General features: G+C 56.2%; 1 protein-coding gene across 11 annotated transcripts in view; it reads right to left on the reverse strand.

Annotated features, from left to right (window-relative positions):
• LRRC27 (leucine rich repeat containing 27) overlaps positions 1 to 14967 on the reverse strand; it is a 32239-nt gene extending 17272 nt beyond the window's left edge. For 4 of the 11 annotated variants that reach the window (XR_011462726.1, XR_011462725.1, XM_070363247.1 and 1 more), the window contains exons 1-7: positions 14520 to 14967; positions 13823 to 14150; positions 12741 to 12992; positions 8761 to 8891; positions 6388 to 6446; positions 2597 to 2749; positions 465 to 828 (exon numbers count right to left, since the gene is read on the reverse strand). Coding sequence is in view for 9 of the 11 variants with exons in the window: in XM_070363247.1 (XP_070219348.1) it covers positions 465 to 828; positions 2597 to 2749; positions 6388 to 6446; positions 8761 to 8891; positions 12741 to 12929 (896 nt within the window). In the remaining 2 variants the exon portion in view is untranslated. Of the gene's footprint in view, positions 1 to 464; positions 829 to 2596; positions 2750 to 6387; positions 6447 to 8760; positions 8892 to 12740; positions 12993 to 13410; positions 13432 to 13547; positions 13762 to 13822; positions 14151 to 14519 lie in introns of those variants that run through there. The other 7 variants (XM_070363252.1, XM_070363253.1, XM_070363251.1 and 4 more) reach the window with 7 other exon arrangements.
• Positions 14968 to 15327: the final 360 nt, after the last annotated feature.

A 15327-nucleotide genomic window follows, 5' to 3' on the forward strand; every position in this document is an offset into this window, starting at 1 on the left:
TGCCCACGTATGAGCTGTGTTCGCCAATGTTACTGGGTACCATTCTCTCTGTACACACACACATCCACATACGTGTGCACACCATGAACACACACACCACACGTGCACACACACACCATGCACACACACACACACCATGCACACGCACACCATGTGCACACACACACCCATGCACACTCACACCACACGTGCACACACATGCACACGTACACACCATGCACACACACACACACCACGTGCACACACACACCATGCACACGCACATGGCGTGAGTTTTTCTCTCCTGTGACCTCTTGCTCTGAGCCTGTTTCCCTGGCTGCCCCCGTCTGGGTAACTTGAACACTAAACCTGCCATGTCTAGGGAGGGCGACGTGGACACATGTCCCCCTGACATCGTAACAGGGCCTCACAGGATACCGTGACGACCTGCGGGGACTGCGTCCAGCCTCGCCTCCCGCCTTCACCTGCAGAGGGGCCTCGGGCGGGGGAGCGGCTTCCCTCTGGAGCTCAGCGCGGCCCTGAGGCTGGGGGGCAGCTCCGCTGGCAGCAGCTGGTTCCCCAGCGCCCCTGCCTGCTCGTTCTCCACGATCTCCTGCCGCAGCTTCCAGAACCGCCGGATCTCCTCCTCGCTCGGCCAGTCCTCCGGGGGCTCAGTGGATCTCCTGGGCTCGTGCGGGTCTAGTGTTTCAACAGGTGGGAAAAAGTCTGCCTTTTCTGTTACCATGCTTCCCTTTGGCTCCTGAGAACGAATGGTTTCTTTGTTAGGCACGTGCTCTTCGGATAAGTCCAACAGGGGCTGTGGCAGATCCCTTACGGTCATCTTTTTAACTGGGGAAACGGACAGCGAACAAAAGGCCATTTTAGTAGGTTGCACTTCCACGCCCGAGACACAGCCTGGAGCCCTCTCCCTGCACAGAGAGGGCTGGGGCGGTCCCTGTGCCCCAGGCCCTCACACTGCACATAAGTCCATATAAATGAAGACATCTTCCCCATCTAGACCTTCTAGTATCTGCTTCTAATTGATGCTCAGCCCACACACCTGTCATTTTTTATTGCAACACTTTTGCTGACTTTAGACACTTTGATCTCTAGGAAACCCAAGTGAGAAAACTGGCCCCAAACATATTCATCCTGAGGTGCACCACAGCCCTCATCGGGTGTTAGGGCCACAGCACCCCGCAGACGGGGGTCATCTGGCCTCACATGGCCTCTGGCGGGGCAGGACCCGATGTGCTGACTGACAGACAGACAGGAGGCCCAGGCCTGCCCCAGGCTCACCCACCAAGCCCAGTCTCAGCCTGCAGCACACACCCCAGACCCAGTGGCCCCTGGCGTTCTTCAACACATTGAGACAGCTTAGTCCATCCAAGTTACCTTCTGGTACAAGGCTAATTCATCTTCAGCTTTTCGGCCTAATTGATTTACCATTTTCTACCCTTTTCCCCAGTCGATCATGTATCTATTATGTTAGAACCCACACAGCCCTCTTTGTAAAAATACAAATAAAAAATACAATGGGACCGAAAGATAATGAGTTTTAACTATACAATAAAATGTTAAATTCTGAACAATACGTTCAGCGTCAGTGGTCACAAGTTTGTTTCTTGAAGCGGAGGCCGCTCTCCGTGTTCGGGGGAGACTGGAATGTGGGCGGGTGGGCACCTGGACTCACAGGTCAGCATGGCGGCCCCTGCCCTTCGGAACCGGGCCCGGGCTCCTCCCCGGGAACCCAAGGGTGCACGAGGGGCACACTGTGGCCACAGCAGGTGCGGCTCGTGTGAGCCCGGGACGGCCTGGTCCCGACCACTACATGCTGGGGGTTGCTGCGTTTCTTTTTAAAGAAAAACAGTTTTCAAAATGGGCAAAGACATGCTTTAAAAAGTATTAAGAAGTGACGGGAAATGAGCCTATGTGTCCAATTTGCTTGTGGACAATTGACTCAGCATCGGAGACAAGCAGGACCCGGCCCAACACCAAACAGAGGAGGAGAGGTCCCGGCAGGACCCGGCCCAACACCAAACAGAGGAGGAGAGGTCCCGGCAGGACCCGGCCCAACACCAAACAGAGGAGGAGAGGTCCCGGCAGGACCCGGCCCAACACCAAACAGAGGAGGAGAGGTCCCGGCAGGACCCGGCCCAACACCAAACAGAGGAGGAGAGGTCCCGGCAGAGGCTGTCCTTCGAGTCAAGCAGGAGGGCCAATGGCAACACCGCAGACGGATGCTGACTGTCACCCCACGTGGCGGGAAAGCAACTAACTCAGGACAATGCAGACCACTGTTCCGCCTGGTCGTTTGGTGTGTTTTTAAGTGACTCCTGGGGTGGTCACCTCGTGGGGGCTTGCAGGTGAGGACAGCTTCTTTTGAACCACCCCAGTGGGCTTTTACCCAAACCCACCCTCAACAAGCTCAGTGACAGGCACCGAGGGTGCAAACCCATGCACGCGGAACCAGGAAGACACGAGGCTCTGAGAGAGCACGGAGGTCTGTGCGAGTCTGGCAGGGGACGTGCCAGGCGCCTTCACCCCGTGTGACTCCCTGGGGCCCCGGTGTCACAGAGCACTGGCACCAGCGTGTCCTAACAGTCGCGCCACCCACCTCGAGGGGAGCCGTCGTGGGGGGCCGCGTGGTCGGCCTCGCAGATCTGCAGGAAGGTCAGGATGGCCACCAGCCCCCTCTGCACCACAAGGGGCGGCGGGAACTCCAGGGGGCAGTGCCGCAGACTCAGGGCCTTCAGGGTGGTCACGCTCCCTGCGGGAGAGCAGAGCTGTCAGCACCGCCAGCCGGCGGAACCGGCCCGTCGGGGCAGCCCGGCCCCCAACATGCCCCAGGATCTGGGGCGAAAGGTCATGACAGATGTCTGAGATCTGCTTCCAAAAAAAAATTATCTCTGCAGAGGAGAGGGATTCTGCGGATGAAGACCATGGTGGTGATAAAATTAAATACGGAAATGGAAACAGCAACCGCAGCGCTCTGGTGAAAACCAAAATACAAAGATCTGTCACGTGCTATCTCAAAGACCTATTTTCAACAACAACAACAAAAACTCGGGTCATTCAGAAAAGGAGGAGCAGGAGGAGAACGGGCCGTACACTCAGGAAACACACAGTCGGCAGAGGCTGTCTTCCAGTTGGTCCAGGTGCCGGATTTAGCACACAGAAACTTCAAAACAGTCATTTTAAATGTGTTCAAATAAATGAAAACAACAACAACAACCACCTGTGTTTAAATGATTAAAGGAAAACGTAGTGAAATGACTCAGCAAATGTCAACAAAAAGTACAAACTACACAAAAGAAGCAAGTGGAAGCTCTGGAGCTGAAAATCACGAAGACTGAGATGAAAATCTATGGGAGGGACTCAGCAGCAGGCACGAGATGGAGCAGAAACAGTAAGCGAACTTGAAGATGGAGGAGCAGAAAGTCTCCATCCGAAGATCACAGACGGAGAAAGGGTTAAAACCAGAGCGGAACCTCCAGAGACAGTGGAACAGCGGCAGGTGTGCAAACGTGTAAGGAGAGCAAAGACACAGAAAGGAGCAGAAGAGTTACCCAAGGACACCACGGCCAAAAAGCCCCCGGAGGCGACGACAGACATTAATCTACACTCTCAAGATGCTCAAAGGGATTCGCACTGAGGACATCTCGGTGCAATTCCTGGAAGACCAAGAAAATAACCTTGGAAACAAGTCATTATGTAAAGGAACCAGCCACAAGGTCTGGTTTTTCCAGTAGTCATGTCTGCATGTGAGAATTGGACCATAAAGAAGGCTCAGAACCAAAGAACTGATGCTGTCAAACTGTGGTGCTGAAGAAGACTCCTGAGAGTCCCTTGGACTGCAAGGAGATCCAACCAGTCCATCCTAAAGGAGATCAGTCCAGGGTGTTCATTGGAAGGACTGATGCTGAAGCTGAGGCACCAATACTTTGGCCACTGGATGCAAAGAACTGACTCATTGGAAAAGACTGATGCTGAGAACGATTGAGGGAAGGAGGAGAAGAGGGTGACAGAGGATGAAATGGTTGGATGGCATCACCAACTCAATGGACTTGAGTTTGAGCAAGCTCCGGGAGATAGTGAAGGACAGGGAAGCCTGGCGTGCTGCAGTCCATGGGGTTGCAAAGAGTCGGACATGACTGAGTGACTGAACAACACAAGGTTGCTGGCTGAGTTCTTGCCAAGAGCAGTGGTGGCAGAAGAGTGAGCATCAGGCTCCAGGTGCTGGAGAGAACCTGCTGATCAAGCATCTGAGTCCATCCAACTGTCCTTCAAGACCCCAGATGAAAGGAAGGCCTTCCGGAATGGACTCACATAGAAACAGAGACCGTCAACTGGCCTGCAACAATTTAAAACCTGAATTGGTCATTATCTGCCCCTCCCAGCCCCACCCCACCCACAACCTCAAGTGCAGGTGAGAACCACTGAGCAGAACGGATGAGCTTAACAGTCAACTGAACACAGCAGAAGACAGGACCGACGGACACAAAGGCGGGCCAACAGAGAGTCCATCACGGTGGAGCACAGAGCGGGAGACAGGAGCTGGGAAAGGGGCGCTCAAGGCATTTGAGACAGAAGCACACGTAACCGTCAGGACCCGGATGCGAGGGAAAGGCATGCGGGGGACACGACGCCCAGAGAAACAACGGCGGCCCCAGAATCCCCCAAATCTGACGAGAGGCATCGACAAGCAGAGCCAAGCAGCGCAGTGAGCCCCGAGCAAAGTGAATACAAAGAAAACCACGCCCAGACACACCACAGACAAACTGCCGAAAGTCAAATGAAAAAAGAAAAATCTTAGAGCAGCCAGAGGAAAAAAAATGTGACCTCTATTATCAAAACGGTTGACTTCTGAACAGGTGATGGAATCCACACAACAACACAGATGTCTCCGAAGTACTCAGTCCCCACAATCTGGCTTCCCACACGCTCAGCTAAAACATCCTTCAACAACGAAGGAAAAATAAAGACGACCTTTTAGAAAACCTGGGGTGGCAGAGGATGAGGTGGTTGGACGGCATCACTGACTCAAAGGACACGAATCTGAGCAAACTCCAGGAGATAGTGGAGGACAGAGGAGCCTGGTGTGCTGCAGCCCACGGGGTCACGAAGAGCCGGACACAATGTAGTGACCGAACAGTAACAATAATCCTTTGCCATAAGACTCAGTGTAACACAAAAGGAGATCTTCCCGCCAACAAAGTTGCCCCATTTGGAAGACGAAACTTCAAGAAGAAGTGAAGAGCAGCAGAGGGTGACCATGTGAGGAACGTAAATAAGACAGAGTGCCCACTGGGTGCAGCCCACACCTGGGGGCAAAACGCACGAAGGCACAGCACACGAGGCCGGCAGGAGGCGCGGAGCCCAGGGAGGAGGGGCGTGGAGCCCAGGCAGGAGGCGCCCGGGAGCCCAGGCAGGAGGCGCGGAGCCCAGGCAGGAGGCGCCCGGGGCCCGGGAGCCTGGGCAGGAGGCACGGAGCCCGGGCAGGAGGGACCCAGGAGCCCAGGCAGGAGGCACGGAGCCCAGGCAGGAGGTGCCCAGGAACCCAGGCAGGAGGCACGGACCCCAGGCAGGAGGGGCGTGGAGCCCAGGCAGGAGGCGCCCAGGAGCCCAAGCAGGAGGCACCCAGGAGCCCAGGCAGGAAGGGCGTGGAGCCCAGGCAGGAGGGGCCCAGGAGCCCAGGCAGGAGGGGCCCAGGAGCCCAGGCAGCAGGCACCCAGGAGCCCAGGCAGGAGGCATGGAGCCCAGGCAGGAGGCACAGAGCCCAGGCAGGAGGCACGGAGCCCAGGCAGGAGGTGCCCGGCAGGAGGGCGTACCAGGAGACGCCCGGGACCCCAGGCAGGCAGAAGAACCCTTCACATGGAAAGTGAACAGAGATGAACACACTCCAGGCATCCACGCCCACATGGATAAACCTCCAGGACGCCGTGCTGAGCCCCAGATGCCAGGTCACCAAGCATACACACGGGACGAGGCAAACGCAGAAGCTTAGCAGGAGTCTGAAAGGAAGGCCCTTTAAACATGTACTGGGCAGGGGTGGTGAGTGGGAAAGATCTCAAGGCAAGCAAAGACGGTGAACAGAGACCCTGCTGGCTGAGGGGAGGGGCAGCTGGACCGGGAGGGCGCCTGGGCCCACAGAGCCCCGGTGCCACCCTCCCTGAGCACCGCAGGGCCCTGCGTCCCCAGTGCTCACACATGTGTGCACAGGCAGGACGTCAGCGTGGCAGTGGCAGCCCTGTGAGCCCCGTCGTCTCGGCGCCCAGAGGGATAGAGCAGAGGGCGTCGGCTGCGTCCCCCAGGCGGGGGCAGGCCTGTGTGTCCACTGCGCATTCTGGTGGCTGCAGAAGGCTGCACTTTAACCCATCTTTCATTTCATTGTTTGTTAACACTTACCCAGCTCCACAGGTAACATTCTGATGGGATTTCTTTCTAAAAGCAAAGTTTTCAAATGCCTTCAAAACAAGACAAAAAATAATTTAGCAAGCAGGAAGTCGAATGAGCATCACATTTCTTCACCTGTCTTGTCTCTGCGGGGTGGCATCCACGCACATGTGCACACGTTCCCCCCACGCTCTTCTCCGACAGCCAGCAGCCTTGCCGCCTGGCAGCTGGTCGGGCTCAGCCTCAGCGCTGCGGCCGCTGGGACCAGGCAGCTCTTTGTGAGGCCCATCCCCTGCTCAGGGGGTAGGGGCATCCCGGTCTCACCCCACCCCTCCCCAAGCGTGACAACCTCAGGATCTCCAGACGCTGCCAAACACCTGCTCACCCCATCACATACACTGCTGGACACTTTAAATCTCTCCCTGCTAGCGGCTCACACAGCCACGACACAGACAAGGAGAACGTTAACACTGGTGTTGTTTTGATTAGGCTTTTTGGAAAGTTTAAGGCTTTTAATAAGCCCATAATTACTTAAAATTTCTAATGAATATGTTTTCGGCTCTTCATTCAGCATGCTGATCTAATTTTAATGACATAACGGGTTATAAACCACAGGCAGAATTATATCTTAGACAACATTCAGCAGCTGGCTTTCAGTGGCAAAATCAAAGAATTCTCAAGTTTGAGGCTGTGTATTTGTTTCAGAAGGAAGAACAGGGCTTACAAGAAGCAGTGCTGGTTTATTTTTACTCTCTGAGGAGCGCCGAGTGCCACTGCTAAGTCAGCGGTGGGCCAAGAGCACGAAACTGGTCTCAACAGGCCAAGGGGCCTGTGATGAGCGGAGCTTCCGAAAACCACCCCGACAGACGCTCGGGGACGCTGAGGCCACCGGCCACGCTGGCGGGGGACCGAGAGAAAGTGCAGTGGGCAGAGTTGCTTGTCACACTGCTCCAGGCCCAGGGGCACGACCCCTGGCAGACCCAGGAGCTCGGGGAGATGGCCTGGGTGCCCCGCCCTGGGTGCCCACCCTAGGTGCCCAAGATGCCCGCTGCCAACAGCAGGGACCTGCTTCCTGTGCAGCTGCAGCAGGCCCAGGCGACTCGTGGGGGCCTTTCTCTCCTGTTACACGCAATGCAACACTCACTTCTGTGAAATACTTTTAAAATCAGTTTGCAACTGTCCAGGCGACTGAAGGGCCTTCTGCAGCCCCTGCTCTGCGTTTCATGGGGGCTGCGATGACTCCTATAGGAAGGAGGTCACCCTCGGACCCCCCTCTCCCTCCCACACCCTCCATCCGACCTGAATGCCATTGGCTGTCCCGCGTGGACAGCTGCAGGGCCTCCGGACTGCCGCTCCCTGCAAACCTCTGTGACTTCCTGTCTCTTCCCTGATGAAATTCAAACTAGCAATTGTCCTACAAGCTCAGCGACTCCCTTTCCGGGCACTGCCTGCCGCCTCCCCTCCTCTGCTCTGTCCCCAGGGACAGGCCCACCTCAGCGCCCTTGCAGTTGGTGTCCCCTCTGCCACGGACACACTGACACTGCAGGAGGGTCTGAAGTTCACATCATGAGGTTTCCTAAAGGTCGAGAGCCGCCACAGAAGCACTGGGCCTGGGGCCAAGGCGCCTGAGAGAAGCATGTGCCTCTGGGGGGCTCAGGGGGGCAGGCAGTCTGGCCTTGGTTCTAGAAGGGGGACGCCTGGCATCTTGGTAGCAGGCACTCAGCAGGACAGTGCAGAGCATGCTCCAGGGCTTCCGGTTTTCCCCAGATGGGAAGAGCGTCTCATTGTCTACCGGGAGCCAGTGCAGTCACACACGGGCCCTCGGGAGCGAAGCCGCTGGTCTGCATGCATCAGAAGTATTAGTATTTCTGACGGGAGGCAGAGATGGAACCTGCTTGTGGGAAAAGCTGCGCGGACCATCCGGCAGAGGCACTGTGGTGCCGGTGTGTTCCGAGGCACTAAGTGTCCTAAGTGATAATCATGTACGTGCTTTGGGGCTTCCCTCGCTTAGCTCAGTCGGTAGAGAATCCGCCTGCAATGCAGGAGACCTGGGTTCAATCCCTGGGTCAGGAAGATCCCCTGGAGAAGGGAACAGCCACCCACTCCAGCATTCTTGCCTGGAGACTCCCATGGACAGAGGAGCCTGGCGGGCTATGGTCCATGGGATTGCAGAGTTGGGCACAGCTCAGCGACTAAACCAACCATGCCACATGTGCTTTGGTACCTGTAGCCACCACACCTCTCAAGGGCCTTGAAGACCCCACTACACGCTTCTGTTCTAAAGTCGAAATTCATGGGAGGAGTGGGGGAGAGCGAGGCAGCCAAAGACAGGCACTTTTAAGAGACGACGACCTCCTCACCTGGCCAGACAAACACGCTACTCACTTGTGACAGCCAATCCCAGAGGGCAGCGCGGTGATCCTGTTGAATCGCAGGTCCAGCCATGAAAGGTTGGGCAGCAGCTGGAAGAAGTCTTTAGGAATCGTGCACAGGGCATTTCGCTGAAGGTGCAATTGCTTCCTCGGGGGAAAGAAGAATGTTTTGTCAGCCGACTAAATTCTAAAACGTGACATATCCTCGAAACATTTCCACTGTGATAGCAATCACACAAGGCGAGTTAAAAGAAAACCCGAATGTTTCCCCTGAAATCGTTGAAACGGGAAACACCCGCAGCAGAGAGTCTCGGCCTGGGGGCTTCCCTGGTGGTCCGGCGGTTAGGCATCCGCTCTGAACGCAGGGCACGCAGGCTCAGTCCCTGGTGGTGAACACGGCCACACACAGTGAGCCGGTAACGGTCACGTCAGGAAGTCCGACCTCCGCCCGGTGGACCCTTAGGCCTCCACCGTAAGCCAGGCAGGGCAGCACAGCAGGGGAGGAGGAGACACGCGCATGCTGACCGGTGCGCGCCGCGTGCCAGTGAGATGCTGCCGTCAGGGCCGCCGGGTTGAGGGCGACCCAGAAACACCCTCTCCCGCTGCTGCTGTGCGCCCTCTCACGCGTGAAAGTCTCCGTTGCTCAGTCGTGTCCGACTCTGCGACCCCATGGACTGCAGCCCACCAGGCTCCTCTGTCCACGGGATTCTCCAGGCAAGGATACTGGAGTGGGCTGTCATTCCCGTCTCCAGGGGATCTTCCTGAGCCACACATATATGCATCTATACATTTCTATTTAGCAGGGCAGCAGAGTGGAGAACTTAATGACACTTTCCTGGGAAACCCGGGAAACTGGCTCCCTGGGTTCAAATCTCAATTTCGAAAAACCCGTGAGCTGTGTGCCTTGGAGCAGGTTCCTGAGCCCCCGTGCTCCGGGCCTGGCCTGTGACGGGGCGCACGCCCATGGGGAACGGGGTTGGGGTGGCGCTGCGGCGCCGTTACAGCCCAGGGCACATGGCAGGCGCTCCTCCACCACCAGGGTCTCGGCTCCCAGCTCTGCCACCAACCCCCTTCCAAGTCTGTCAAGCGCACGGCAGATGCTTGAGACACGCTGGCGAGAAACCACAGACATGCTGAAAACACAATCCCGAGTCAGCTCAGACGCGGCTGCATCACTCCCCGCGGCCAGGGGAACGCGTGGTGACCGGACTCCGGTTGTGGACGCCGTCGCTCCGGGCCCCTCCCGGCCCACCTCCGGGGCAGCTTTAGGCACTCTGTCTCCCAGGCTCAGCACTGAAGCTGTGGGTCCTTGTCAACACCAGAAGAGGAGACGGCAGAGACACGCCACGCCGGCCCCCGCCTCGGCCCCCGGGGCTGGGCTGAGTGCATCACATGAGCCGACCCTGTCTGCCAGGTTCCATGAGGCCTCATGAGGACGGGGAGGCTGGGGAGGGGTTTGTGTCCCCTGACTGGAGGCTCTGGAGGGTGTTGCTGTGGCTGCAAAATGCACCCGTGACCACCGACGGGCCACAGCTCGGAGTGGTCACCTCACCTGGGGACTTGTTGCCACAGTGATAAGGTTGACACCTCTGTATTCTGAGGGGCACAAATAAAGTCCCTTCATTCCGACTAAAGAAGGCTTCCTCCTTCCTTTACGTGTGAAGGCACCATGAGTTTCTACACTGCTGGGCTCCTCGTTCAGAACTGAGAGCGTTTGCTTCATTAAAGTGGTGTATTATAGGAAGACACAGTACGCCACTCGTGGAGGGCAGCGCTAAGGAAACAGCAAGACCAGTGCTGGCCTGACAGCAAAAGAAGGGTGTGGAACACAACCAGGGTTAGGACAGCAAGCAGCCACTCAGAGTCTAAGCACACAGCCGCACGTATGGGGTGGCCAAGAAGTCCCTTCATTTCTTTGCATATGATGGTTCTAGTAGCTCTCGTCTTTAACTTCAGTGGAAACAATTTTGTTCCATTGTGACAGCTGTCGTATCAGTATACACTTTTTAAAAAAACTTATCAAAACTGGTGAATTTTTGTGCAGCCATTTAAATACTGAAGATGGAAGAAAAAACAACATTTTCAGCATCTTATTCACTGAGCATGCGCACACAGAAGTTTTATTATTTCGAGAAAAGTAAGAATGAGACTGAAATGAAAAAAAAAGACTTGCGTCATGTATGGAGAAGGTGCTGTGACCGATCAAAAGTGTCAAAAGTGGTTTGTGAAGTTTTATGCTGGAGATTTCTCACTGGACGATGCTCCATGGCTCAGGAGACTACTTGAAGTTGAAAGCCATCAAATTGAGACATTGAGAACAATCAAGCTTACACCACACGGGAGATAGTGCACATACTCAAAATGTTCCAAGCAAGCATTGAAAATCATTTGCACCAGCTGTGATATTTGGGTTCCACTTAAGTTTAGTGAAAAAAACCTTCTGTACCTTATTTCCACATGTGATTCTCTAAACATAACAAAAATGTTCCATTTTTAAAACACCAGGCAAGGAAAAATGGATACTGTACAAAAGTGTGGAACAGAAGAGATCATAAGGCAAGTGAAATGAACCACCACCAACCACACCAAAGGCTGGTCTTCAAGCAAAGGTGAGGTGATGTATGGGGCGGGGTTGGCAGGTCCTCTGAGCTCCTCTGAGCTCCTTCTGGAAAACCACACGATTAGGTCCAACAAGTACTGCCCCCCGTGAGACCAACTGAGGGCAGCACGCCCCGAAACATGTCTGGAATTAGTCAACAGAGAAAAAAACCTCCCATCAGGATAATGCAAGACTGAATGTTTCTTTGGTGATCAGGCAGACACTGTTACAGCTTGGCAGGGAAGTTCTGATTCATCCTCCGGATCCAGCAGACGCTGCACTTCCGGATGTTCACTCGTTTCAGTCTTTACAAAATTCTCTTAATGGAAAAATTTCAATTCCCTGAAAGACTGTAAAAGGCACTCGGAACAGTTCTTTGCTCAAAAAGCTAACAAGCTTTGGGAAGATGGAATTATGAAGTTGCCTGGGAAATGGCAGAAGGTAATGGAACAAAATAACAAATACACAGTTCAATAAAGTTGTTGGTGAAAATGAAAACTGTCTTTTACTTTTACTTAAACATCGAAGAAGCTTTTCGGCCAACCTAATAAAAGCACTGAAAACTGTCAGTCAGCAGGCTAACAGTGCAACACGTGGGTGTGTGTCCTGTGTGGACATCGCTTTATATGCTGATCATTTAATCCTCCTGAAAAACCATGAAGACAAGGTGAGGTTCAAGGAAGCTCCCTGACTACTGGGCAGTGAGAGAACTGCTGACCCTGGACAGTCTCCGTCAAGCTGGGCAGAGGGAACTCTGTTGTAGAACTCGCCGGAGGAGACAGCCCTGCTGGATCTCAAGTAGGCCAGGGCCCGATCCCATGAAGGCACCGGACCCACGATAGAGTCAAGCACTTGACCTGGGCAGGGCTGTGGGGTGAGAAAGTTTTACTGAACTTTTTAAGGGGAATTGTGGGTTTTGTTTTTTTAGATTTGTTTTTATATGACCATTTTTTAACTCTTTATTGTTTTTGTTACAACACTGCTTCTGTTTTTTGTTTTGGTTTTTTGTCTGAGAGACACGTGGAATCTTAGCTTCCGACCGGGGATCATACCCACACCCCCTGCACTGGAAGGCAAAGGCTTAAGCACTGGACCACAGGGAAGTCTCTCAGGGGTGATGAGTTTTGATTAAGAGACCAAGCGTGTTTTCAGCAACATTTTCCACCCACCACGGGCTTTTCACTTAAGATGTTTCCGAGGAGAGGACATTAGCGTCTGGCTGGTCCCCTGCTGGAATTTCTCATTTTGCAGTGAGCAGCACATGAAACCCCAAGCTAACCCTCTTCCAATCCACCTCATTCTATAATTTCTAAAAAGAAATCTACAAGTGAGCAAAGTCTTCATTTACATCTACATGGCATGAGTGTAAGAAGCCCGGAGGCTGACCCACTTACTTTGAGGTTGGGGACTTTAAAGATCTCCCCAAAATGGTGAAGACCACTTTGACTCAAGTCTAAAATCGCTGAGGAGGAGAAGATGACCCCCTGGTGAACGTCTCTGGAGGCGGAAGCAGGCTTGCTCCCAGCCTGGCTCTCCCGGTCACCAGCCCCGCAGGGAACCGAGAGGGAACCGCTCCCCTCCATCAGTCCGCCGGGAGGAAGCACTCCTCTGGGGACCACCTCGCATCCTCCTGGATGTGGAGTCACCTGCAGACAGGGGGCGGGGTGGGGAGACACATCAACAATGAGTACACGGCACAATCACACCTACCGGCGGCTTGGCAGGCCTGCAATGACTGCGCTAGCTTACAAAAACCTGCGCGTCTAATAAACAGCATCATAAAACGGACTTTGATAAAACAAACTGGGCTTCAAGAAGGTTCAGATTAAACTGCTCCGCTCCTCCCTCTGCACCGCGGAGTTCCAGACTTAACTTTTAACACCTGGAAAATGCAGAGGAGGAATGGCTTCTCGAGGGATGAAACCGAATCAGAACGGTTCTAAATCCACAAGCGGGCATCTCCCTCCCCTGAGTGCGGAGGGGGCCCTGAGCTCGCCCTTTCTTATTTGCAGGTCTGGGTCCTTCCCATCAGCGTTTCGCTCAGCGGGGGTGTTGCCAGCTCACGGGTCTGCTGTGCGTCTGTCCCTCCATTTCAGGGGCGGGGAGTGCGAGGCCCCCGCCCCCTGGGCCCTTTTCTGTGACTCGGGGGAGCGCAAGCTGCAACCTCCGGAAACCTCTGAACCAGGAGAAAGTCTCAGGACCTCGAGCGGGCGGGGCGGGCCGCGCAGGGGCTGGGAGGCCGCGTCCCCACAGCGCGGGCCGCGCTCTGGACCCCACTTCTCATCACCCGGCGCCCCTAGCCTCTCCCGATGGGTCCCCGCCCGGGCAGGGCGGGCCGCGCGGGGGCACGGAGGCGGCGCTCCGGGCCCCGCAAGCGCGCGGTGCCCCAGAGTCTCCAGTGCGCCCCACCACCCATCACCCGGGGCCCCCAGCCTCTCCCGATGGGTCCCCGTGCCGGCCCACAGCCCGTGCTCACCCGCCCGCCGGGGGCGCGGAGGGCCCAGCGGAACAATGGAGGCGGCGGGCGCACGCGGTCGCCATGGAGACGCGGCGGTACGGAACGGAGGCGGAGGGGGTCACGCGGTCTCCAAGGAGACGTCCGGATGTACGGCGGCCCGCGGGCTCCAAACCGCGCGGAGGGCGCTTGGGGTCGGTGCTGCGCCTGCGCGCGGGCGCGGGTCTGGGCGGAAGGATTCCGCCGCTCCCGCCGCCTGCGCCCTGCTCTGCTGGGCGGTCGGTGACACGCACGGAGGTGGAGTGTTCCCGACAATGGGGACAAGGGTGCCGAGGCCCAGAGCGTCCTGCTGCGGGAGGGAAGGGGCCGCGGCGAGCCGCTGATCGCACGCACGAAAAGGCTCGCTTTCCAGGTGGAGCCCCCGGCGTCCAGAGCGTGGACGCCCTCCCTGCTCTTTACCTCCCCGCCTGCAGCAGGCAGACGTCCTTCTTCCTGGGGTCACAGGATGGCGGCCCCGACCGCAGACATCAGCCCGACTCTCAGCTCCCAGGGGGACAAGGGAGCCCCCCGCGCCCTCCCTCCCCCACCTCAGGAACGGTCCCTAAGATCCGCCTGGAATGGCTTCGGACACCTAGACCCGTCACCAGGAGGGAAATGAAGCCCATGAGGGTTTGTCTCGGGGCTGGGCCTCCGCCCCTAAGGTCTGCGCGCCTGGTACCTTTGTCCGCCCGGCGCAGGGCCACCGGGGGTGACGTCATTAAGGGAGCTAACCTCTGCAGTCGCGGGGCTGCTCGGAGGGTCTCTGGAAGCTGCCGCCCCTCTGCCTGACGCTGCAGCCTCAAGTGTGCGGAGCAGGTAGTTAGGAAGGGAAGGTGGAGCCGGAGCGGGGACCAGCGAGCCCAAGCTGGAACTCACGAGGAGGGACGCGAAGCCTGGGTGTCCTGCAGAAGTTGGCACCCATGTCAGGAAACTGCACACACTTCTGGCCCAGGAGCTGGAGAAGCATAAGGATGACTTGAGAGGCGAATCAGCCGCGCACCGGCCTCCCGCCGGGGAGCTGAGCCGGCGGAGGAAGGGCAGTGTGCGGCCGCAGCCGCCCCTGGGCCCCTGCCCTGACGCTCCAAGTGTCAGAACGGCCAGCTGCTGCCTCGTGCTCCTGGTTGCTGCTGTTCAGTCATTGAGTCATGTCCGACTCATGCCCCCGTACTACCTCCCGAATCTCATGCCAAGAGCCAAGTTAGGAAACCTGCTGGAAAAGGAATTCTGGAGTAGTTCAGCCCGGCCTGCTGACCCATCACAGAGCTAGCTCAGCACCCGTCAGACGCGAGGAAAGGGCTGACTGGACGCTGAGCAGGCGACCGAAAGCATCAGTACTAGAGCTGTGAAGAGTTTCACATGGGTTTTAACAAAAGATGGCTTTGGGTTTCTGCTGTGGTCATAGCAGGCGAGGTCATTCATACCAACCCTTCCACGAACACCGGAGTGAGGGAAATGTTCCACGTGCATGCTGTATGTCAATACTAGAG

The sequence above is a fragment of the Bos mutus genome, chromosome 26 (assembly GCF_027580195.1).
Source record: "Bos mutus isolate GX-2022 chromosome 26, NWIPB_WYAK_1.1, whole genome shotgun sequence".
Classification (NCBI taxonomy): domain Eukaryota; kingdom Metazoa; phylum Chordata; class Mammalia; order Artiodactyla; family Bovidae; genus Bos; species Bos mutus.